The following is a 22,418-nucleotide window of genomic DNA, read 5'->3' on the forward strand; positions in this document are numbered from 1 at the left end:
ATGTCTGGCCTACTTTCACAAACTTTACTTTTTCAATTACATTTCAAATTAAATGAGTTTATGATATATCATATATCATTTTGTAATTTTTATGTATGTTGTTTTTTATAACTTTGTCTCATAGCTCCCTCTTCTGGCCTTTTCTGTCCCATCACCTGCAGTGGGTGGGGCTCAGAAACCACAGCTGGTCCCTGATTGGCCAGACTGAGAGGAGGCTGCCATGACACAGTAAATGCTGCACAGATCCCCAGCATCAGCAGACAACCAACTGGCTGTCTCTTATTTCTCTTTCCCTCTCTCCCTCTCTCTCTTTTTCTACCTTTTGCTTATCCTTTTTTCCCCATCACTGCCGCTCTCTCGCTCTCTCTCTTTCTCCACACACACGCTCACATACTGCAGTAGAGGACGCACAGTGACAGCGAGCAGGCAGACAGGCCAATGCTTCTTCTCTGCCTCTTGTAGAAGACAAGGCCATCACGTTGTCAGCTTTTTAAATCAAGGACTACCTTACACAACTGCACCTTGGGACCGGTTGTTGCTGAGGCGGAGATACCGCAGAGCTGAGGATATCAGACACACACACACACTGGGACTGGCGCTGTACCACCGGGTTGGATAAGGACTGCTTCTCTCCGTCTCGGTTTCTGTCTATCTCTCCTCTCTCACACACACAGACGAGGGCCTGTCACCTGCTTCTTCCAGGGGCTTGATCTAATGAAGATTTTGTGCTGGTGTCTATGTATGCGGAAATTGCGTGTGTTTTAGGGTGTGTGTGTGTGTGTGATCACGCCAGAGGTCACACCTCCCGCATGCAGTAGGTGTGTGTCGGAGATCCGCTACTTCCCTTTGTCATCGTCAGCATCTCTCTCTCCTCCCGACCATCTCTCCATTCCCCTCTCCCTCTCCCTCCCTTTCCCACCTCGCTCGTCTTTGCCTCGCTCACCTCTCCATCCCCCTCTCTACCCGTCTGTTCCAATCCCGCGGCCTTCCTTCCGGGCTGCCTGTTTTCCCACGATGCCCTGCTCCAGGCCGCTCCGCTAGGCCGCGGCAGCATGGGCGGAACCTGGGAGAGGAGCGAGAGCACGGATTGGACCGTTCCCTTCAGGGCGGGCGCTTGGGCGGGTTACCCCTCAGCTTCAGATGGGCGAGGATACTGAGAGCTCCAAGATCAACCACAGCTTCCTCCGAGACTACGTCACTGAAGGTACTGCATGAACACACACGCACATGCACAAACACACCAGGTCACTGTGCTAGCTCGATATTTGTTCATGAATTAGGCCTGATTTCTCCTGTCCTCTCCGTGGGTCTATATTTGGAGCACAGGATGTTACCCCTGTGTTGTTGAAAGTGATACTTAGCTTTAATCTTTCCTCTCTCTTCCCTGACTCTGTCCTTACCCCTGACTGTCCCTTTTTTCTCGTTCTCCCACATTACTCTAACTCCCTTATTCCCTCTCCCATCCCTCTATCTCTCCCTCGTTACTCTCCCTCATCAATCTCTTTCCCTATTTCCGTCCCTCTTTGCCCTCCCCGATCCCTCATTCCACCTCCCTCATCCTTCTCTCTCAATCATCTCTCTCTTTTGACTTATTTTCCCTGCTCCTTTTCCCTCTCCCTCCCCAGCTGATGTCATCTCCACGGTGGAATTCAACCAGACCGGCCACCTGCTGGCCACAGGGGACAAGGGCGGCCGAGTGGTCATCTTCCAGAGAGAGACAGAGGTAGGAAGGAAGGGAGAGAGGGAGGGAAAGACAAAAGGTGGAAGTAGGTAGAGAGAGAGGGAAAGAGAAAGGGTGGACGTAGGTAGAGAGAGAGGGAAAGAGAAAGGGTGGACGTAGGTAGAGAGACAGAGAGAGTGAGGGAGAGATAGGGGGAAGGACAAGGGTGAGGTAGAGAAAAAGAGACAGCGGTTGAGGGAGAGTGAGAGAGATAGGAGGGAAGTAAGGAGACAGAGGGAGAAAGGTGGAGGAAGAGAGGGGTGGGGGAGGTCTTTTTTGCTGTGCTTTCTTCATGCCCATGGGTTGACTGAATTAAAAGGGGTGCAACCATCATCCTGTGAGTGAGGGCTAAGCTTTTCTGTCTCTCCACTCTTCCAGTCTAAAGGGGAAGCTGAGGACGTAGGGGAGGCAGGGGGGGAGTCGGGAGAGTACAATGTCTACAGCACGTTCCAGAGCCACGAACCGGACTTTGACTACCTGAAGAGCCTGGAGATCGAGGAGAAGATCAACAAGATCCGCTGGCTCCCCCAACAGAACGCTGCCCACTTCCTCCTCTCCACCAATGGTGAGGAAACACAATACCCATAATGCTGCCTGACAACAAAAACAAAACCGACTTCCTCCTATGAACTATCTTGAGCTCAGTTTCAATACTCTGATGAATGCCTCCCTCGCCCCTCCCGTATTGAAGATAATTGTTGGTCTAACATGAAAGGATTGGTGATAGCAGTACAGCCTTCACCATCCATTCATATATCTAAGGTGTTCAGGTGTTCTCTCAGGAGCCTGGAGGCCCGCTGGTCCAGGATGTTTTCATCAGTTCCTCTGACCCCGTTCCCCTGTGAGACAGATAAGACCATCAAGCTCTGGAAAGTGAGCGAGAGAGACAAGCGTCCTGAGGGATACAACCTGAAGGACGAGGAGGGCAGGATCAAGGACATCGCCACTGTCACCTCACTGCAGGTGGGGTCGGACACACACACACACCCCCACACACACAAACACACACACACACACGCAGGGATACACACACACCTCCCTCATTCTATCCATCCATTCGTCCCTACATCCATCCATCCTTCTCTCTATCCCAGGTGCCCGTGCTGAAGCCCACAGATCTGATGGTGGAGGTTCGTCCCAGACGAGTGTTCTCCAACGGACACACCTACCACGTCAACTCCATCTCAGTCAACAGCGATGGAGAGACCTACCTGTCTGCTGATGACCTGCGCATCAACATGTGGAATTTGGGCATCACCGACCGCAGCTTCAGTATCCTTCCCACCTGGTCGAGCACACACACACACACAAACAAACACACACAGACACACACAATAAGGAAAGCACACACACACGCTCAGAGGTGCACAAATCCATTTGCCAGGGTGGAGCTGTGTACCAGGGACCAGGCCAGGGTGAAGCGTGCCCAACAAGCCTCTCCTGACAGTTCCTTTCTGAACAGGAAGCTGACCTAGAAAGGCTGAGCACCATCCGTGGAAGGGAGTTTAAATAATTCACTCACAGCGCACTCTCTCCTCTAAACCACACAGGAACCGCTGCATATAGCAATGTGGATCTTGTGTGTGTGTGAGAGAGTTAGTGCACATGATAAAACAGAACAGATTAAGAGCAGAAAACAATCCCACCCAACCCTCATCACCGCCCACATCCCTCCCCCTAACCCTTCCATCTGCACCTCCACCCCCCTAACCCTTCCATCTGCACCTCCACCCCCCCCTAACCCTTCCATCTGCACCTCCATCCCTCCCCTAACCCTTCCATCTGCACCTCCATCCCTCCCCCAACCCTTCCATCTGCACCTCCATCCCTCCCCCTAACCCTTCCATCTGCACCTCCATCCCTCCCCTAACCCTTCCATCTGCACCTCCATCCCTCCCCCTAACCCTTCCATCTGCACCTCCATCCCTCCCCCTAACCCTTCCATCTGAACCTCCATCCCTCCGTCCCTCCGAATGACTGTTGTACTTCTCCCTGACCACACGTCCCTCAGACATTGTGGACATCAAGCCAGCCAACATGGAGGAGCTGACAGAGGTGATCACCTCAGCAGAGTTCCACCCGCAGCACTGCCACCTGTTTGTCTACAGCAGCAGCAAGGGCACCCTGAGGCTGTGTGACATGAGGGCCGGTGCCCTCTGCGACAGACACACCAAACGTGAGGGTGAACCCAGGACAATCAAACACACACACACACACACTATCACAAATGTGTAACACTATACACACACACAGAACACACACAGGGGCACCTGAACCCAGACATATCATAGGTTACCAGGCATTGTGGAAATGTGGCGGACGTTGATATTTAAATCTCTGTGTCTCTCTTCCTCCTTTTAGTGTTTGAGGAGCCGGAGGACCCAGGAAGCAGGTCCTTCTTCTCTGAGATCATCTCCTCTGTGTCAGACGTGAAGTTCAGCCACAGCGGGAGATACCTGCTCACCAGAGACTACCTCACCACCAAGGTGTGGGACCTGCATATGGAGAAGGGCCCTGTGGAGACCTACCAGGTGACACCATGAACCCTAAACACATGTAGTGGAAAATAAGGTCTGTGGACTCCTGTCAAAGGGGGGAAAAGACAGTCAATCTGTAGAATCTCATCGCTAACATGTTAAATGTAATAAGGATTGTATTATTGACTGTAACAGTAAGCTGTTATCATGGCATTGTGTAAATGTGGCATAAATTAAATGTCTAAATTTCTGTGTCTGTGTCTGTCTCTTTCTCCCTCTCTGCCTCTCTCCTACTCTCACTTCACCCACTCGTTCTCCCCCTCTCCCCCCTCTCCCCCTTTCCCCATCCCTTCTCCCCCCTCTCCCTCCTTTCCCCATTTCCCCCCCTCTCCCCCTCTTCCCCCTTCTTCCTCTCCTGGGCAGGTGCATGAGTACCTGAGGAGCAAGCTGTGTTCTCTGTATGAGAACGACTGCATCTTTGACAAGTTTGAGTGTGTCTGGAACAGCTCAGACAGGTAGGGTGTGTGTGTGTGGGAAGTGTTTGTGTGTGTGTGTTTGTGTGCTTGTGTATGTGTGTGTAAAACAGTTTGTGTGACAGGTCCGTTTCCCTCTATCCTCTGCTTGGCATTTCTCTGACATTTCAATCAATCCCTCTAACTGGCTGTGCACACCTCCCATCCATCTCTTATTTCCTGCTCACTCCTCCAATCCTCTCCATCCCTTCCATCAACTGGCCTCCTCTTCTTTCCGCTTTGTCTTCTATCCTCCCCTCTTTACTGCTTCCTTTTCTTTTATTCTGTTCCCTCCTCTCAACCACCCTCGACCTCTTCCACTCTCCTCCCCTCCTCCTCGCTCCCTTTTTTCCCCCTCTAATTCCATTTCCCCCACCCCATATTCCCTTTTGATCTTTTCTTTCCCCTTCTCCACCTCCCCTCCGTCTCTTCCTCCGACCTCCCCCTCTCTCCTCTCCCCAGCGTGATCATGACGGGGGCGTACAACAGCTTCTTCCGGATGTTTGACAGGGAGACAGGGAAGGGCGTGACCCTGGAGGCGTGGCGGGAGACCAGCAAACCTCGAGCTGTGCTACGTACACGGCGCGTCTACTCAGGCGGCAAGCGTCGCCGTGGCGACGTGGGTGTGGACAGCCTGGACTTCACCAAGAAGATCCTCCACATGGCCTGGCACCCAGCGGAGAACATCATTGCCATAGCAGCCACCAATAACCTCTACATCTTCCAGGACAGGGTCAACCCTGAGACTCACGGACAGTGACACACACGCTGACACGCAAATGTCAACCTCATATCCTGGACCTCACATGCTACAGTCAGCGGATGAACCTTTGAACCCTTTGCCACGGTTCACATTTCATGGGGATGATCAATACATTCGACAGGATCTGATTGGGTGACATGGAAATATAGAGAAGCAGAAACCCTTATCAGTCGGCAGGGCAGCAATGTCTCAGAGTTAAACGGCTCACCAAACGCAAGCCCATCACTTATCCTGTAGCACTTCCCCACTCACGTATTCACCCATACTGGATTCACAATGTGGTGGATTTTCTCACAAGGAGGCCTGACTCAACTGCCGTAACTTACAAGCAGCCGAAGTCGACAATGTACAAGTCCTCCACAGTGTCTGGAGCCAATCAACGTCTGCACTTTCTTTCACCGCAGACAGTAGTGTGAATGTTGTCTTATTGTTTACCGGTTAAGGGATGGACACATTCCGGTAACATCTTAATGTGCCGGTGAACTTGCCTGGTCCATTCAGCTGGAACGGTACTCCCCAAGAAATGCAAAGATTACCTTTGAGGGTTTGACCTGGAAGTAATTGTACTCACGCAATGTGGTCTTACTGTCCCATACACAAGCTTCCTTTACTTAACAACTGTTATACTTGATGTTGTATACACTCTCCATATTACATTGTTTGTATATACCCATGTCTGTCACTGTTTCTAATATAAACACTGTTCTTGTCAGTCAACACATTATTTAGTGTTAGCCCAAAACTGAAGAAGAGTTTTGATAAGTTTAGAATCTGAGTTTGTCCAATCTGAGAAACAGACTTCCTGAAAGGGCTGTAAGATGATCCCTGTGGAAGTATATTTCAAGAGCCTTTTATATTTATGTCAAATGACTCTGTTTCTCTGTTGTGCTCTGTTTACCTCCCTGTCTTGATTTCAGCCAATCCCGTACTCTTCTCACCCCTCTTATATCTCAATGATACTGTCATCGTAGGAGTTCCTCTCACTGTATATCAGCTGCTTCTCCACTGTAGAACAAGGATCATATCTCCATGCTACCACACCATAGGTGATTACAGAGACTGTGCTGTAATGCCAGGGCTACGACTTCACCACCATGTACAGTCAGGGAGACCATTAGTCTGATCAACCTAACAAACCAACAGACTTGGTCAGTGTATTTGCTTTGCAGTTTGCCCTTAATGAAATGATGCTGTTGTCTGATATGGATGGTTTTGACAGTTATGTCAAATTTACCATGCAATCCATGTATTTGACAGGAGTTGCAAATAGTATTTGGCCTAGGTCTCTTAAACATCATCCAGATGACATGAGAGATCTCAGATCAAAGCACTGCATGATGGTAAACACAACAAAGAAAATTATTTCCATGGCAACACGCGAGGAGGGGGGCATCACCACGTCACGCGTCCCTCTCCTCTCATCCAAACGCAGCAGCAGTCCAGCCTCCATAGCCATCCTAGCCACACACAGAGGACCAGTACAAAGTTAGTTCTCTGTCCAGGAACACAGTACAGTAGCATGTTTGCCCTTATCCTGTGTTCTTAGCCTGTATATCTATACAACTACAGAAAAAGACTTAAAGAACTAACAGAAGACTATTCTAATCTGAAGACAGAATTTGAACCTGAAATGAGACAAATGAAGGAATATGAATAAATACGAGAAAATAAACTGTAGGAGTGACTGGGACTTTGTCTGCTGTGGTTTGTTGAATCAGTCATTTATTTAATTGCAGGTGAAAACAGGTACATTGAATCAGTTATGTTTCCAGGGCAATGTTGCCTTGAGATCAACAGCACACACAGATAGCTGCATTTCAGTATCAGTCAAGTCACATGTTTGTTTACGTGACATCATCAAAGAAAGACAACTTCTTGATGAAAGCAAAGCCATGCCATGATCAAAGTATTGTACATAATGATGTAATCAGCAATGCATAAAATTATAACCTATTTTCACCCAGAGAGAGGGCGCAAGATGATATTTGATAAGTCATGACAAAGCAAAATGACGGACATCAGGTGAAATGCAGGCAACTAAAAGTTAGCATGCTAGGCTAACTAAGCCCCCTCCAAATTAGATGGAATGAGTATACGCATTGTGTGGAGATAGATTGCCCTAACAACAGTGCAGCAACTGTCGGATGCAGTCAGCGCACAAATACTGCAGACAGAGAATAGTGAGAGAAGATTAGGATGTGAAGTGGACAGAAGCCTGCCAGAGAGAAGACAGCAGCTGGCCTCGTCTCAATGTAGCTGACATGACTGAGACTGAAGGACACGGGCTCAGAAGGCCATGAGAGACTGTACAGTGTGTTTAGGCCCATAATGAAGTCCCAGCTTTGAGCTGCTGGTTCTGTGAAACAGTACACCAGCGTAAGGGACACCACTGCTGCCAGTTAGAACAGGTTTGTGGTGTGACCAAATATAGAACTGGAACATTTTCAAAGCCTTCAGTTCTCAGAGACAGCCTTATTCTGGTCGGTTGGTTGGTGTCGTGTGCGTGGGTGTTTCTGTGCTTACTGACATGAGCCAGAAATAAATACTTCACATTTGTACTGTAAAAATACACACACACATAACCCAGAGGCACACACATTTGCTCATACTCGTTTGTTTAAAAGGCAAGAGATGACCACATTTTTTTACCCAATTTGTAACAGCACCATTGTAAACACATGCAAAAGCATGCTATTCCAAATGAAAACATTTTCTCCAATTTGCAGCATAAAATGTCTTGTGTTCGAATGGACACCATCTGTAAACAATGCTGTGTGTGACCACGGTAACATGCCAGCCACCCCAAGAGACAAAATACAGAGAAAAGAAAACTCAATTCAACCTCTCTCTTTCTCCCACTCTCTCTCTTTCTCTATATCTCCCCCTGTTTGTCTTCATCACACAGCTTATTCTCCCTTAAATGTGTCACACGTTGATCCTGGCTGACAGGAAGGGCGAGAAGAAGAAGTCGAAGGCAAACTTCATGGCGCGCAACGTGGTGCGTCTCCAGTCCCGTTCGATCTTCACCTGGCGTCCCTCGGGCAGCAGTGAGGACATGCAGTCCAGGCAGTTGATGGCCTTCAGCTCGAAGGCCGGGACCCGACCCCCCAGGCGACCCCCCAGCTTGGTGCTGAACTCAACTGTGCTTCCTGGTTCCAAGTTCAGCAGGACCTGCCTGAACTCGTGGCTGGCCATGAGGACAATGTCCCGGGCCGGGTCGGCAGCGCCGCCCCCCTCCTGGAGCATGCCCACCGTCACCTGGAAGCGGTGGCTGTCAAAGCGCTTGACATGGCAGCCGTGCTTAGCCAGCACTTTGATCTGACACAGCTCCTCTTCCTGCATGTGCAGCAGGACCGGGGCGGTGACTGGCGGTTGGGAGGGCGACCCTGGGGGGTCGGCGTCGCTGTCTGCGCCGGTCGAGAAGTTAGCAAGGACGGAAGCGGCGATGGCGGACGCGTTCCTCTGCTCGCATTTGGGATACTTCTCCCCATAGAGGCAGCGCAGCCAGTCCCCCATGAACACGGGCAGCATGTTGATAACGGACTGGGCCCCGTTCTCCGTCTCCGCTACGCTCACGTGCTTGAAGGTGCCCATCCAGGTGACGCGGTGGCCCTCCAGGTGGGAGCAGAACACCTGCGTCTGGGCCACGCCCTTTGCGTCCCAGGACGGTGGGCCGCACAGCTGCCCGTACTGTCTCCAGGTCAGCGTGGAGTTGTACACCTTAAGCCCCTCCGTGTGGTACACATACATCCAGCAGAATAACACCACAGTGCAGATGCAGGCCAGGATGAGCTTGACCACGCCGCGGTGCGTCAGGGTGTGGAACACATCCAGGATGGAGAGGCTGAATCGAGTCCAGAGGCGCAGGGTGACTGGGATGGCGCACACCGCCAAGGTCACCAGCATCTTGGTCAGCTCCAGCTCCAGGAACCACTTGACCAGCTGGATGAACAGCAGGGCAGCCAGACCCACCGCCAACACGGGCAGGGCAAACAGGAACAGGAAGTAGGCCACGCAGGTGCGGATGAGACCCAAGGCGGAGGAGCTCTGGAGGAGCACCACGGAGAACTCCCACCACATGAAGCACACCAGGTAGGGGACCAGGAAGCAGTAGGTGCCTCGGAAGCCACGCATACGAGCCATACTGGGTGTGAGGAGGGAGAGGGGCGAGGAAAAGAGTTGAAGTAAGGGGAGGGAGGAGGGCAGGCGAGGACGAGGGGAAGGGGGAAAGAGAATGCTTGATATTCACTGCTAGTTCAAAGTGACTCAGCATCACCTGAATAAAATACTAAGCAGATACCTAAACGTCATCCTGTCCAACGGGCACCAGCACACGCTACCGTAAACATCCCACAGAGACTAACGGACACACAAGCCAAAACCCTCCACGTTTACCTGAAGAATAAGTAGAAGAGATAGACATAGAGGATGCAGGGGAGGCTGAGCTTCAGCACCACCGACTCCCCTAGTGGCAGCGTGGCGAAGGTGCGGCTCAGCATGCGAGGCATCTCCATCGTCTCCGGGAGGAACCTGGTGAGCGCACAGAGCGACGACGCCACCTGGAAATCACATTATAATGAACAATAAACCCCTTCAGGAAGGTGGTTAGCATGACACGACGTATAACCGGTGACCTGATGTTAGCTAAACGTGGACCCCCCCCCCGGGACCTCTATGATGAGCGCCCGACGAGCGTAGGTAGCGGCAGAAGGGCTGAGGCTCATGTAGCTGACGGCGGTGAGGAAGATGGCGACGGTGTAGAGCTCGGAGCAGGGGATCCAGCCCTTGTCGGCTACCGGGAAGGAGAAGATGACAAAGAAGACGGACAGGATGAAGTAGAGGTAGGGCTCCAGGTTGTTCCAGCCAAAGTTGGTCTCCGCCTGCTCCACGTCCAGACCCGGCTCGAAGCGGGTCAGCAGGTCCGTCAGGGCTCGGAAGTTCTCCCACGCCTGGGGGGGGGGGGGTTGAATGTAAGAGAGACAAGGGAGAGAGGGGGTGTTATCCAGAAACATGGGGGCAGGGAGGGGAGGGTGTTTGTGGCTACCGGCTGACCTTGCTGCTCTGGAAGATGCGCAGCGTGCAGATCACCATGGAGATGAAGGACAGGTAGAACACAAGCAGGGGGATGACAAAGGCAAAGAGGTCGACGGTGAGGTTGCTGATGATGAAGAAGAAGATCAGCGCGTTGACGTGGTGTGTGGGGATGATGGTGCTGAGCCATTGGACGCCGGCACGGGACGCCCAATCGATCAGGTGCTCCTTCATCTCCAGGATGGCATGGATAGGGTACTGCAAAACCTGGGAGAGAGAAAGAGAGAAAAATGAGAAGAGAGAGACAGAGGAATGGGGAGGGAGAGACAGAAAAAGGGAGCGAGGAGGGAGAGGTCAATAATGTCTATTGATATGGTTGGATGTTGGCATTGTGTGTGGACGAGACATGCTAGTGTTGTGATGTCATAAGAGATCTGATTGGATGTGGTGTCATACCAGGAGGTGGGATTTGATGTCCATGGCTCTCTTCATGGCTCCGCTGCGACTGTTGTCCAGCATCGTGCCACCCCTGCCCATCCCCCACATACCACTCCTCTTCCTGCCCTGAGTGGGCACCAGTCCTTTTTGCTGCTGGTGGACACACACACACACACCACGTGTGTCCACATCATTTTAGCAATTTAGCAAATAGTTTTATTGACAGCTGCATAGAAATAGTAGACATAAAGAGTACAGCAGAATGTCAGTGCATAGTTCTAACAGTACTTCAATGATAAGAGTCTGTATGTTCGGTTAAAGGTCAACATTTACCAGACAAAGTGCAAATTAACCACATCTCAGCTTCCATACAGATTGTAAGAAACGTATCTCAACACACGCATACATAAATGGCATAAATTCCATGGAATTCACAATCATGCTGTTGTGATCATCCATGTGTACCGTCTTGTCATCTTGAGAAGCAGGGCTCTTCTTCTGAGTGGCGTCCAGGCCAGGTGTGGGAGCGATGCCTTGGGCGTACTTCTTAGTGATCTCTACAAAGTCATCCAGGTCCACGTACTGGCCAGCTAGGAGGACACGCATACGCACGCACACACATTATGCACACATACACACACATTATGCACACATACAGTAGGGAATGACCCCTGACTAAGAGATAATGTTCTGTCTGTCATCATCTTTTTCTCTTTTTTAACCACACCTACACAGCATACAGAGTGCATCACACACGTACATTCTCTGGTGACCATGCGCTCCAGAACCTTCTGTGTTTGTACTGAGGTGGGCGGGGCCCTGCTAGAGATGCCACCTGGTGGTAGAAAAAAAGAACGACACTGTAAAACAGCCAAAAACGTTTCAGTGTTTGTCTTTGTCTTTCTTCTACTGTGTGTGTGTGTGTGGGTGCGTGCACAAACGTGTGAGGAATGTCTGACTGTGTCTGTGCGTGTGTGCGCATGAGTGTGCGTGTGTGTGTGTGTGTGTGTGTGAATGGCCTACCCTGCACAGAATTGACCTGGCCGACGTTCTCCATCATCTCAGACACGGCCATCTTCTCCTTCCTGTCTGGGTTTAGCTTCCAGTACATCATCATAGCCGCCTTGCGCACTGACTGCTCAAACTTGCTCTCTGTGGACAGTTTACGCACTGCCTCCTCATTCTCAGGGGTTATGCCTGGAGGAAGGAGGGGAAGAGGGGGAAGAGGGGGGGCATAAGACGAAGGAGGAGGATAGACCATCAAGGAGGATGATAGAACATCTACATCTTATCTTTCATTCCCATTCTCCCTCCCTCTCCCTCTCTCCCTATGTTAATGTCATTTAACAGACGTGTTTACCCAAAATGACATGCAGGGGGATTTGAACCTGCACCTTCATCTGCAGAATAATGCTCTACCACTAAGCTCTTCCCATCCCAATCTCTGTATCTTTCTCCCTCTCTACCTTTCCTCTTTATCCAGCATCGCTGCAACATCCGAGCAGCTCCCTTCCGACCCTGCTTGGCGGCCTGCACCAGCCAATCAACTGCCAGGCGGTTATTAAGCTCCTCATCCTTCTCATCAGCTAGCTCCAGGTAATGTTTAGCCAGCTGCAAAACAGGACACATTTTTTTTACAGTTGTTCAGGGATAATTCACTGCACTTATGCGTGCCAGTATTGTGCCAGTTCCATCCTGAAGTGAGTTTCCAAATATAGTGTGCTGTGTTAGGTCCACTAGTGGGAAAACAGTTTTGTCTTCAGTATAGAAAGTATTGGAATCGCTCCATTCGGTCTGCTCTGTTAAACTACAACACCCACAATGCATCCTCATCTGGGCCTACAAAAGCTTAGTCATACTTCCTTCTTCAGAGAGCCAAACTTGTATCAGCTAGATTATAACTATAGTTCCTTAACTTTCACTTTACACAAACCTTATTCAACAAGTGTGTGTGTGTGTGTGCACGTGTGTGTGTGCACGTGTGTGTACGTGTACATGTGTGGTGTGGGAGTGCATTTCGAGAGATGGTGGGTGGGCAGTGTAGAAGTATTTCTATAGTATAAGTTCAAGTAACAGATAAGATCAAGTCAACAGCTAGGAATTTACCCTTTCAGAACTAGAGGGTCGTATATGCAGTCTCAGCTCCTTATGCATTTGTGCATTGTGTGTAATATGTGCATCAACCCAAGTTTCTGTAATACAAAATGTACTATATAAACCATTAGTCTTTCAATGTTAGAAAGATGTGTGTGTGTGTGTGTTTTATGTGTTTTCATGAGTTTCACACTTCATGAGTGCACAAAAACATGTATACAATTGCATATGTGTGCGTTTGTGTGTGTGTGTGTTATATTCAGAGCTTGGGCTCATCTTTCAGTCAGCTGAAAATAGACACACACTCTCTTGACCAGCCCTCCACACATCACAATGTCCACCAGTAGGCAGGCCATGCCTCATCTAGCATCGTGTGCATGTGTGCGTTTTGGAGTCTGGTTGTGCGTGAGATAGGGGAGATAGAATAGGATAACCCTTAGAGATAGGGGAGAGAGGGAGGGACAGAGCGAGAGAGACTCACATTAGTCTGTGCTCTGGCATCTCCAGCCTTGGCCCTCTCCTCAGTCTCCTCCAAGGTCAGGTCTTCTTCCTGCTCTCCATCTGGGAGAGTCCAGAGAGAGAGGAGGATAGAGGAGGGAAGGAGAAGTGGAGAGGAGAAGAGGATAGAAGATGACAGAAGGAGAATACTGGGCACTCTACCTTAACAAATGACTTTTGACCATTATCTTTAGAGATGGTTCCTGAATGCACATTCCCTTATTCCTTATTTTGTGGTTCTCTGTAGACTCGATAGATAGGTGGTTTTTCTGTCAGCTAGATACTGTCGATAGGTGCTAGATAATATGAAAACAAGCATGTCCCAGTGCTTGTGTAACCAGTCGTAATCTAATCTGTGTGCATGAGATATCCAGCAAATACATATGCCCTGATATTTACTGCATCAACTGTGCTTGATCTATCTAGTTTACATTTCCTTTGATAATCTAATGCCTTCTAATATGTAACATAATTTTGTTCCAGGGTATTTTTACAGAAAGAGCATCGTGACCCAGTGGTGATTTACTAACACATTAGCAGCAAGCTATGAATGAACCCCTCTGACATATGTCTTGTAACATGAGCATAACAAGAAGGGTTTTTGTGTATGCGCATGTGTGTGTCTTTGTATGTTTGCGGAACTGTGTTTGTGCGTGTGTATGCCTGTGATTGTGTGTGTGTGTGTGTGTGCTTCCTTTAATGCAGATAGAACAGGTCAGGTCATGTTCTTTCACCTCTTTCATCTCCACGCCACTTCTCTTTCATTTTGTGAGATTTCTCTCTAAACATCACTCCTGACCTGTCAGAACCTAAACTGCCAGCAGCTGTCAGCCTCTTCTCTCTTACTGCATGCTGCAGGTCTACTGCTTGCCTTCCATCAAAAGCTAACAGTGTTGTTCTTTGAAGCTACCCCAATCTATCGGATGTGATTTTAGTCCACACACCTTCTAATCACAAGTTTCGGACCTTGTAACTTCTCAATCACTGCGACTTATCGGTGGTCAAGACCATCTTAGACCAGTGACCAATGATTCACAGTAACTCATAGTAACATGGGAGCCAAAGCTGTGTGGAAAGCCCTTGTTCAGCCCGTACCTTCATCATCTGCTTGGCCCTCCTCTTCCTCTGCCTTCCTCAGCCTCTCCTGAATCAACACCCGCTTGGCCACAGTAGCAAACCTCTTCTGTTTGGGAGCAGCTGGAGGGCTGGGGGAGGCCAGAGAGGGGCTGGGGGCTGGGGAGGAGCTGGGGGCTGGGGAGGAGGTCAGCTCAGAAGAAGTTGATGCAGGTGATGTGGTAAGAGGGGTGGAGGAGGTGACAGAGGGAGGTGGCTTAGGAGAGGAGGAGGTGACAGGGGGAGGTGGTTCAGGAGAGGATGTGGTGACAGGGGGAGGTGGTTTAGGAAAGGAGGGGCTGCAAGGTGGAGGAGGAGGAGGAACGTGGTTGGATGAAGTCGTGGAGACTGAAGGTGGAGAGGTTACGGTAGGGATGGAGGGCAGAGGAGAGGAGGACGGAGCAGGAGTTGGTGTCAGAGGGTTGGTGGGTTTCGGGGGGACTGGGAGGGAGCAGGGTTGGGAGGCATGGAGGGAAGGGGGGATAATCAGGGCGGATATGGAGGAGGAAGCAACAGGTCCATCCAGTGTGGGGGGAGAGGGTTTCGGGGTGATCAAGGTGGGGTGGGAGGGTGTAGGTGGCAGGTCTTTTTCACCTATAAACAACAAAACAACATTTTAAAAACATTGAACATAACCAGCAGTTCAGTGAGACCACAGCAGAAATGATACAAACAACACACTCAGTCTTCTAACTGTTCAGAGTGACCAGGGATCTCTGTCCCTCGGTCATCCTTCGTAGCCCTGAAATGTCACAGAGCCCTCTGTAACAAGAATCCTAGGATAGCGTTACTCCCCTCACACACACACACACACACACACACACATCGTTACTAACATGAGGAAAATAGTGAAGGATTCATGAAACCCTTGGTTTGCAGGGCCCCACTATTGTGGGTTTCCAATAGTAAATTGTCTTATTCTGTAACTTTTTTCGAAGGACCCAGAATTCCTTGCAGCACCCCTGAACACGCTCATGTAGGTGTGTACAGTATACACTTAAACAAACATACCTCAGGCATAGACTGCAATAATAAATAATAAATAACAATAATACATTTTAAATAATTACATTCAATTTATTTCAATGCCAGATTATACAAAATAACAAATTTAAAAAGTTAGTTATCTGATTTAAGTTAGATAACTACAGTTAAGTTATCTGTAGCACTAATTGCAACTTCATTTGTACTTTATCTGATTTGCAAAACTTTTGATTTAATGTAGGATTTTCAAAGTGACTTACTCATTGCAACAATATAGATATTACTTCAGGGCATAAACTAAGTTCTTGTGAGATCCAGTGTTAGAATTGTGGTACTTGCTCCGAATCCATGTCAGTCCTTTCTAAGTAACCCGAGACATTGCACTGCCGCCAGACTTGCGCTCAAAGGCAATATCAATGCCCAGCCAACCACACACTCCTACTACATTTGCACTCTCATTGGACGGTGTAAGTGTCTGTCTATTCATACACACCTCCGATTGGTTTAAATCGGGGTGGATCTCAATGATAAAATGATTGCTTGGGGCGGGGGATGGTAGTTTTAGGTCGGAATGAACGTTTCTATGTTATTCCTCCGCCATCACTTTTCAGCAGCGTTTGGGAACAATTTGTAACAATGGGTCCACAGTCCTTCAAGACCAGTCTGCTGGTCCTTATAGCCCATTAAGACCAAAATGCTGCTTCAGTCAGGTCTCTTCCACGGGAGGAAAATATACAATTTAAGTAGATTATTATAGTAGATCTATGAGAGATTAATCTGTTCTGCCCACTATGTCCCATATGCCACCACGGAGCCGGGAAACAGCAACACGTCTGTGGCTGGCATTCTGGCAGCTGACATTCTTGCATGAGCTGTCTAGGTTCTGAAAGAACACACTGGTTATTTATTTCACCCACTTTCTCTCCCTCTCTATATTTCAGAGGTGTGATCGAATGGTTGACATTATTCTGAAAGAATAGTAGCCTATAGCAACACGTTTCCGTTCCTTGTATCTGTGTCGATTAAGAAAAGGTCATCATTAAAAGTAAAACCTTCTCGGTACATTGCAGGCACCTCCCCTCACGCACGTAAAGCCTTGTCCGATTCAGGTGAATACATTCGAAATATGCTTTAAACAATGCAGAACGAGAGAGTGTGGGAGAGAGCGAGAGAGCGGGAGAGCGAGAGAGCGAGAGAGCGAGAGAGAGAGAGAGAGAGAGAGAGAGAGAGAGAGAGAGACAGACAGACACAGAGAGAGAGACAGAGAGAGAGAGAGAGAGAGAGAGAGAGAGACAGAGTGAGCGAGCAAGCGAGCGAAAAAGCGAGACATTGCATATGTGGGTCAAAAGTCTGTAATCTCTTGGTGTTTTGATGGTCAACACACAACCCACCCCCACCTCAAAGAGACAAAGAGGGGGTGCGGAACATGTGTGTCTGTGTGTTGTGTGATCTCAGATCGTGTGGTGCTATAATCCTGCACAGTGCACTATAAAGTAGTTCAATCTGACAGTGCCGCTCCTCGGTGGAATCTGGAGCACTGCATCACTCTTCATAGAAACGCAGTTGCAGAGGACCCGCCTGTAGAGCCCCACAGATCAACAGCACCGACTACGTGGCCGCGCTGAGTGCAGCCATCAGCTGGGTATAAGACATAGCCGTGACCCGGTTAGAAACAAATACGCTCTTGAACAACCGGTATCGACATTGGCGAGGATTTGGGAATCTCCGTTGATTCGAGTGAAAGGCAAAACTTCTCTTTAAAAACAAATTATGTCTGACTGCAGGCGGCAGTGGAACCGAGAGGATGAGCTACCGGTCTATTTGGCGGGACCTATCACTACTGGTCCGAATAAGAGGAAATCCTATGGGATGTTTTCCTCCGTGGAAGGTGCTTTTGACAGTAAGACGCTAGATTTTGATAACTTAGTGGTGGGGCGAAAAGGGAGCCGTACTCCCCGGAGCGGGAGCCGAGAGAGGATTCTAGACGCGGGGGACCCAGTCATTGACACAGCCAACGAGGCCAGGGATGTTCGCGACGGGTCGCATGCCTGTTCACCGGGGGACAGGAAGGATGGGCAGCCAGGTGTGGAGATAAAACCATCCTCTGCGAGGGAGATAGATTTGGGGAATGGAAAGGTAAGAGGTGCTGATCAGGTCATGATGGAGTTGGCAGTTATTGTTATTGTTGGCAGTTCTGGACATGTCGACCCACTTTACGTAAGTTGTGTGATGATAATAGTTTTATGCATTCCACTGATCAGAAGGCAGTTAAACAATTACAGTTTTTGCTCCCTAAAATGCACACATTTGTTCACCCATTTGCCTATAGCATGACAATATAATTTACGGGTGGTGCTGAAACGGACAGCAACTCAGACAGGCGTTGTTCTGCTTATTTGTTTTTTCCTCCTCTCACGTGTGGAGGGCGCTCCAGCTGGCACGGCCTGGCATCGAACCACGAGCGCCACCTGCCAGAGAGGCTAGCTGGCATGCGAGCATGCGCTGGATCTCCGTAGCCGTTCCGTTATGCTTTTTTGTTTCCTATCTCCCCGAGAGAAGGCGCGCTCCGCTTATCCTGACGCAGCCTACGGCAGCAGACTCACCACACACCGCACTCACATACCATTTAATCACAGAGAGACAAACACGTGTCTGGTTAGACAGGGAGACAAAGAGTGCGCCGGGCGCCGGAGACAGTCAATTAGCTTCTGTGTGTGTCGCTGAGGGCATGTCCGGAACCGGTTACCAAGGGAAAAAGAGTATTCCTCATCTGACGGTAAGGGAATGGAGGATGGACCAGGGCTGCTCCCAGTGCTACTCAGTAGTAGACTAAATCCCTGCTCTCAGTGCAGTATGCAGGGATTATCTTCTAAAGTTATGCGGGCAAAGAGCAAGCTCGTCCTTGACGTCTTTGATCCGCGCACAACTAGACCCAGTCATGGAGATGCAAACATTTTACAATATATCACACCAAACGCACGGGTGAGACAATGTCTTACAGTGCTCAACAGGGCGATGCAATCGGAAGTCAGATTGTAGACTGTCAGGACACATAATATGTTGCAGGGCCGGATGCAGCCTGCTTTGACTGGGGGGGCAGTGAACATTTCTGGGGGGGCATTATGATTACGGAAGGGGGTCGTATTATTCTTTATATAACCATTATTTTCTTATTTTTGAGTCTACTTAACGATCCGTGTGTTAATCAGGCACGGAGCCAGACGTTATACACATTCGGGGCTTAACCCAAACCCATGACATATCTTCGGTTCGATCTGATGCTGGACAGGATCCTTCACAGTGCGAGCGCGCGCAGCGCGCGAGCAAAATATTTGGGCATTCATTTGAGCGTAAAATAGTTTTTTGAGCTCTATGTAAAATAAACCGCTGCTGTTTTCCAATTGGTAAAACTTTGTCTATGAAGGTGATGTTTTTATCATTTCTGGCTCCAAATTGTCGACAGGGGAAGCAGAATTCTAGAGTATTCTAACCAAGTTTGAGAGCGATGCCTAGGACCTTGGATGAAAATGCGCATGGGGTACGTTTGCAAAACAGGCCGCATTGGATTCAAACCATGCTCGCCTTCACTCAGCAGCGGTAACGTTGGTACCGAAAGAGAGGGAAGTGATTCCACTCGGACCAGCACGCTCTGCCTGCTCTGGAGTATGAGTTTAATATCCCTTGTCGCTGGGGCAGTAGTAGATGGTTTGGGATCAGAAATCGATGCATGATAAAAGGTTTTTCTTTGTAGGTACAAACATGCACGCAAGAATCGATGGCTAACGAAGCTAAAAGAAGCGACCACTGTTAACGTCTTTAATCCATTTATCTCAAATAAAGATTACAACTGAAACAGAAGTATGAAATTCCAGGGTCTAACATTAAACACCAATGCTACACTTTACTATTCGTCAAAGGCCCTCCACAAAAGACCGATAAACAATAACTTCGAAAACAAGTGAGTGGCAAGAAATTCGAGGTTGATTTAACTTTTATCGGTAAACGTGGATGCGGAGCTGTAACATACGTTGCCCATTATAAACCAGACAATCACTGGTAAAAAAAAAAAAAAAGCCTATTACTGAAAGCACTAACAGACTTTTTCATAGCTTCAACATGTAAATATTTTGGCTGAAGTTAGAAGGAGCTTGGGGGGGGCGTGACAGAAATCTGGGGGGGCGCAGCCCACCCCAGCCCCCCCCCCCCCCTGGATCTGGCCCCGTCATAGAGCCGTTACCACATGAGGTCACCATTTCTGACGGCCGTCAGAATGTGTGACCCACAACAACAACAACATATTTTTTAAGAATGTGTGTTCCCACCTTAACTGCTTCCCAAAGAAATTAAAACTTCGAACGTTAATTTGGGGTAGTTATTTCATCCCTTCAAATTAATTTGGAGCGATGTTTTCTGATTTGGAGTAGCCTAATCACAGAGCCAATACAACACCATTTCTGACGGCCGTCAGAATGTGTGACCCCCCCAAAAAACGTTGTATTATTTGGAGCGCTCGAGGAGGCTCCAGAATATGTGATTCCTCTGTAACTTCTTGAGAAAGTAATTAACACGATTCCCTTTGGTAAGGCTTAGGCTAGGTTGGATCAGACCACGTATCTTGATTCTATGATTTAGGTTTACAGGGTAATAATGATCTTGTTTAATAATAATTAGATGTTTTAAGAATTTGTGTTCCCCTGTAAATGCTTCCTAAAGGTATTACAATTTCGAAATATCCTTTGGGGTAGTAGTTAATCGATCCACACTAATCTGGAGCCATATTTTCTGATTTAGAGTCGTCATAGAGCCATTACCACCGAGGTCACCATTTCTGACGGCCGTCAGAATGTGTGACCCACAAAAAAATCATATTTTAAGAATATGTGTTCCCCTGTAACTGCTTCCTAAAGGTATTACCATTTCGAAAGATCGTTTTCGGTAGTTAGTTAATCGATCCACACTAATCTGGAGCCATTTTTTCTTACTTAGAGTCAGCATAGAGCCATTACCACCGAGGTCACCATTTCTGACGGCCGTCAGAATGTGTGACCCACAAAAAAAAACATGTTTTAAGAGTGTGTTCCCCTGTAACTGCTTCCCAAAGGTATTAAAACTTTCAAAGATGGTTTGGGGTAGTTACTTCATCGATTCACACTAACCTTGAGCCGTTTTTTCTGATTTAGAGTCGTCATACAGCCATTACCACACAGGTCACCATTTCTGACGGCCGTCAGAATGTGTGACCCACCAAAAAAAAGATGTTTTAAGAATTTGTGTTCCCCTGTAAATGCTTCCTAAAGGTATTATAATTTCGAAAGATCGTTTTTTCGGTAGTTAGTTAATCGATTCACATTAATCTGGAGCCGTTGTTTCTGATTTAGAGTCCTCATAGAGCCATTACCACACAGGTCACCATTTCTGACGGCCGTCAGAATGTGTGACCCACCAAAAAAAACATGTTTTAAGAATGTGTGTTCCCCTATAACTGCTTCCTAAAGGTATTAAAACTTTCAAGATGGTTTGGGGTAGTTCTTTCATCGATTCACTCTCATATTGAGCCGTTTTTTCTGATTTAGAGTCATAGAGCCATTACCACGCAGGTCACCATTTCTGACGGCCGTCAGAATGTGTGACCCACCAAAAAAAACATGTTTTAAGAATGTGTGTTCCCCTCTAACTGCTTCCCAAAGGTATTAAAACTTTCAAGATGGTTTGGGGTAGATCTTTCATCGATACACACTCATCTGGAGCCGTTGTTTCTGATTTAGAGTCGTCATAGAGCCATTACCACGCAGGTCACCATTTCAATTATAAAGGCAATATCAATGCCCAGCCAACCACAGTTATTGTTATTGTTGGCAGTTCTGGACATGTCGACCCACTTTACGTAAGTTGTGTGATGATAATAGTTTTATGCATTCCACTGATCAGAAGGCAGTTAAACAATTACAGTTTTTGCTCCCTAAAATGCACACATTTGTTCACCCATTTGCCTATAGCATGACAATATAATTTACGGGTGGTGCTGAAACGGACAGCAACTCAGACAGGCGTTGTTCTGCTTATTTGTTTTTTCCTCCTCTCACGTGTGGAGGGCGCTCCAGCTGGCACGGCCTGGCATCGAACCACGAGCGCCACCTGCCAGAGAGGCTAGCTGGCATGCGAGCATGCGCTGGATCTCCGTAGCCGTTCCGTTATGCTTTTTTGTTTCCTATCTCCCCGAGAGAAGGCGCGCTCCGCTTATCCTGACGCAGCCTACGGCAGCAGACTCACCACACACCGCACTCACATACCATTTAATCACAGAGAGACAAACACGTGTCTGGTTAGACAGGGAGACAAAGAGTGCGCCGGGCGCCGGAGACAGTCAATTAGCTTCTGTGTGTGTCGCTGAGGGCATGTCCGGAACCGGTTACCAAGGGAAAAAGAGTATTCCTCATCTGACGGTAAGGGAATGGAGGATGGACCAGGGCTGCTCCCAGTGCTACTCAGTAGTAGACTAAATCCCTGCTCTCAGTGCAGTATGCAGGGATTATCTTCTAAAGTTATGCGGGCAAAGAGCAAGCTCGTCCTTGACGTCTTTGATCCGCGCACAACTAGACCCAGTCATGGAGATGCAAACATTTTACAATATATCACACCAAACGCACGGGTGAGACAATGTCTTACAGTGCTCAACAGGGCGATGCAATCGGAAGTCAGATTGTAGACTGTCAGGACACATAATATGTTGCAGGGCCGGATGCAGCCTGCTTTGACTGGGGGGGCAGTGAACATTTCTGGGGGGGCAT

General features: G+C 48.5%; 3 protein-coding genes across 5 annotated transcripts in view; 2 read left to right on the forward strand and 1 right to left on the reverse strand.

Moving 5' to 3' along the window:
- Positions 1-1,140: 1,140 nt before the first annotated feature.
- Positions 1,141-6,147, forward strand: ppp2r2ca (protein phosphatase 2, regulatory subunit B, gamma a). Its single transcript, XM_084686751.1, has 9 exons — positions 1,141-1,204; positions 1,626-1,723; positions 2,099-2,285; positions 2,571-2,683; positions 2,815-2,992; positions 3,732-3,896; positions 4,082-4,251; positions 4,621-4,712; positions 5,172-6,147. The coding sequence occupies exons 1-9, from the start codon at positions 1,141-1,143 to the stop codon at positions 5,467-5,469; spliced, it is 1,365 nt and encodes a 454-aa protein (XP_084542877.1). The 3' UTR covers positions 5,470-6,147.
- Positions 6,148-7,177: 1,030 nt separating this feature from the next.
- wfs1a (Wolfram syndrome 1a (wolframin)) lies at positions 7,178-16,020 on the reverse strand. Of its 2 annotated transcripts, none has more exons than XM_084686750.1 (12): positions 15,891-16,020; positions 14,629-15,240; positions 13,517-13,596; positions 12,408-12,552; positions 11,965-12,138; positions 11,702-11,776; positions 11,407-11,531; positions 10,960-11,091; positions 10,525-10,770; positions 10,143-10,421; positions 9,868-10,031; positions 7,178-9,616 (listed from the first exon to the last, which is right to left on the reverse strand). In XM_084686750.1, exons 1-12 carry the CDS (start codon positions 15,892-15,894, stop codon positions 8,398-8,400), a joined length of 3,255 nt encoding a protein of 1,084 aa, XP_084542876.1. In that variant the 5' UTR covers positions 15,895-16,020; the 3' UTR covers positions 7,178-8,397. The 2 variants fall into 2 exon arrangements, with proteins under 2 accessions (XP_084542876.1, XP_084542875.1); XM_084686749.1 differs by having other exon boundaries at positions 10,960-11,094.
- Positions 16,021-17,400: 1,380 nt separating this feature from the next.
- Positions 17,401-22,418, forward strand: part of crmp1 (collapsin response mediator protein 1) — a 52,071-nt gene continuing 47,053 nt past the window's right edge. Inside the window, exon 1 of one of the 2 annotated variants that reach the window (XM_084686835.1) lies at positions 17,401-17,766. In XM_084686835.1, the coding sequence (XP_084542961.1) occupies positions 17,401-17,766 (366 nt within the window). Of the gene's footprint in view, positions 17,767-18,358; positions 18,407-22,418 lie in introns of those variants that run through there. The other variant, XM_084686836.1, reaches the window with a different exon arrangement.

This window comes from Hypomesus nipponensis, chromosome 22 (genome assembly GCF_054491055.1).
Source record: "Hypomesus nipponensis isolate SF chromosome 22, ASM5449105v1, whole genome shotgun sequence".
Lineage (NCBI taxonomy): Eukaryota > Metazoa > Chordata > Actinopteri > Osmeriformes > Osmeridae > Hypomesus > Hypomesus nipponensis.

What these genes read in the sequence shown, in the direction of transcription:
- wfs1a (XM_084686749.1), bottom strand. An exon ending in CTTCTCAAGATGACAAGACG is followed by an intron (nt 11,095 to 11,406) that starts GTACACATGGAT and finishes TGTGTCCACCAG; the next exon opens with CAGCAAAAAGGACTGGTGCC. An exon ending in GTCGGGCGCTCATCATAGAG is followed by an intron (nt 10,032 to 10,142) that starts GTCCCGGGGGGG and finishes TGTGATTTCCAG; the next exon opens with GTGGCGTCGTCGCTCTGTGC.
- ppp2r2ca (XM_084686751.1), top strand. Translation starts at nt 1,141, where the DNA reads ATGGGCGAGGATACTGAGAGCTCCAAGATCAACCACAGCTTCCTCCGA. An exon ending in CCGAGACTACGTCACTGAAG is followed by an intron (nt 1,205 to 1,625) that starts GTACTGCATGAA and finishes CTCCCTCCCCAG; the next exon opens with CTGATGTCATCTCCACGGTG. An exon ending in CCACTGTCACCTCACTGCAG is followed by an intron (nt 2,684 to 2,814) that starts GTGGGGTCGGAC and finishes TCTCTATCCCAG; the next exon opens with GTGCCCGTGCTGAAGCCCAC.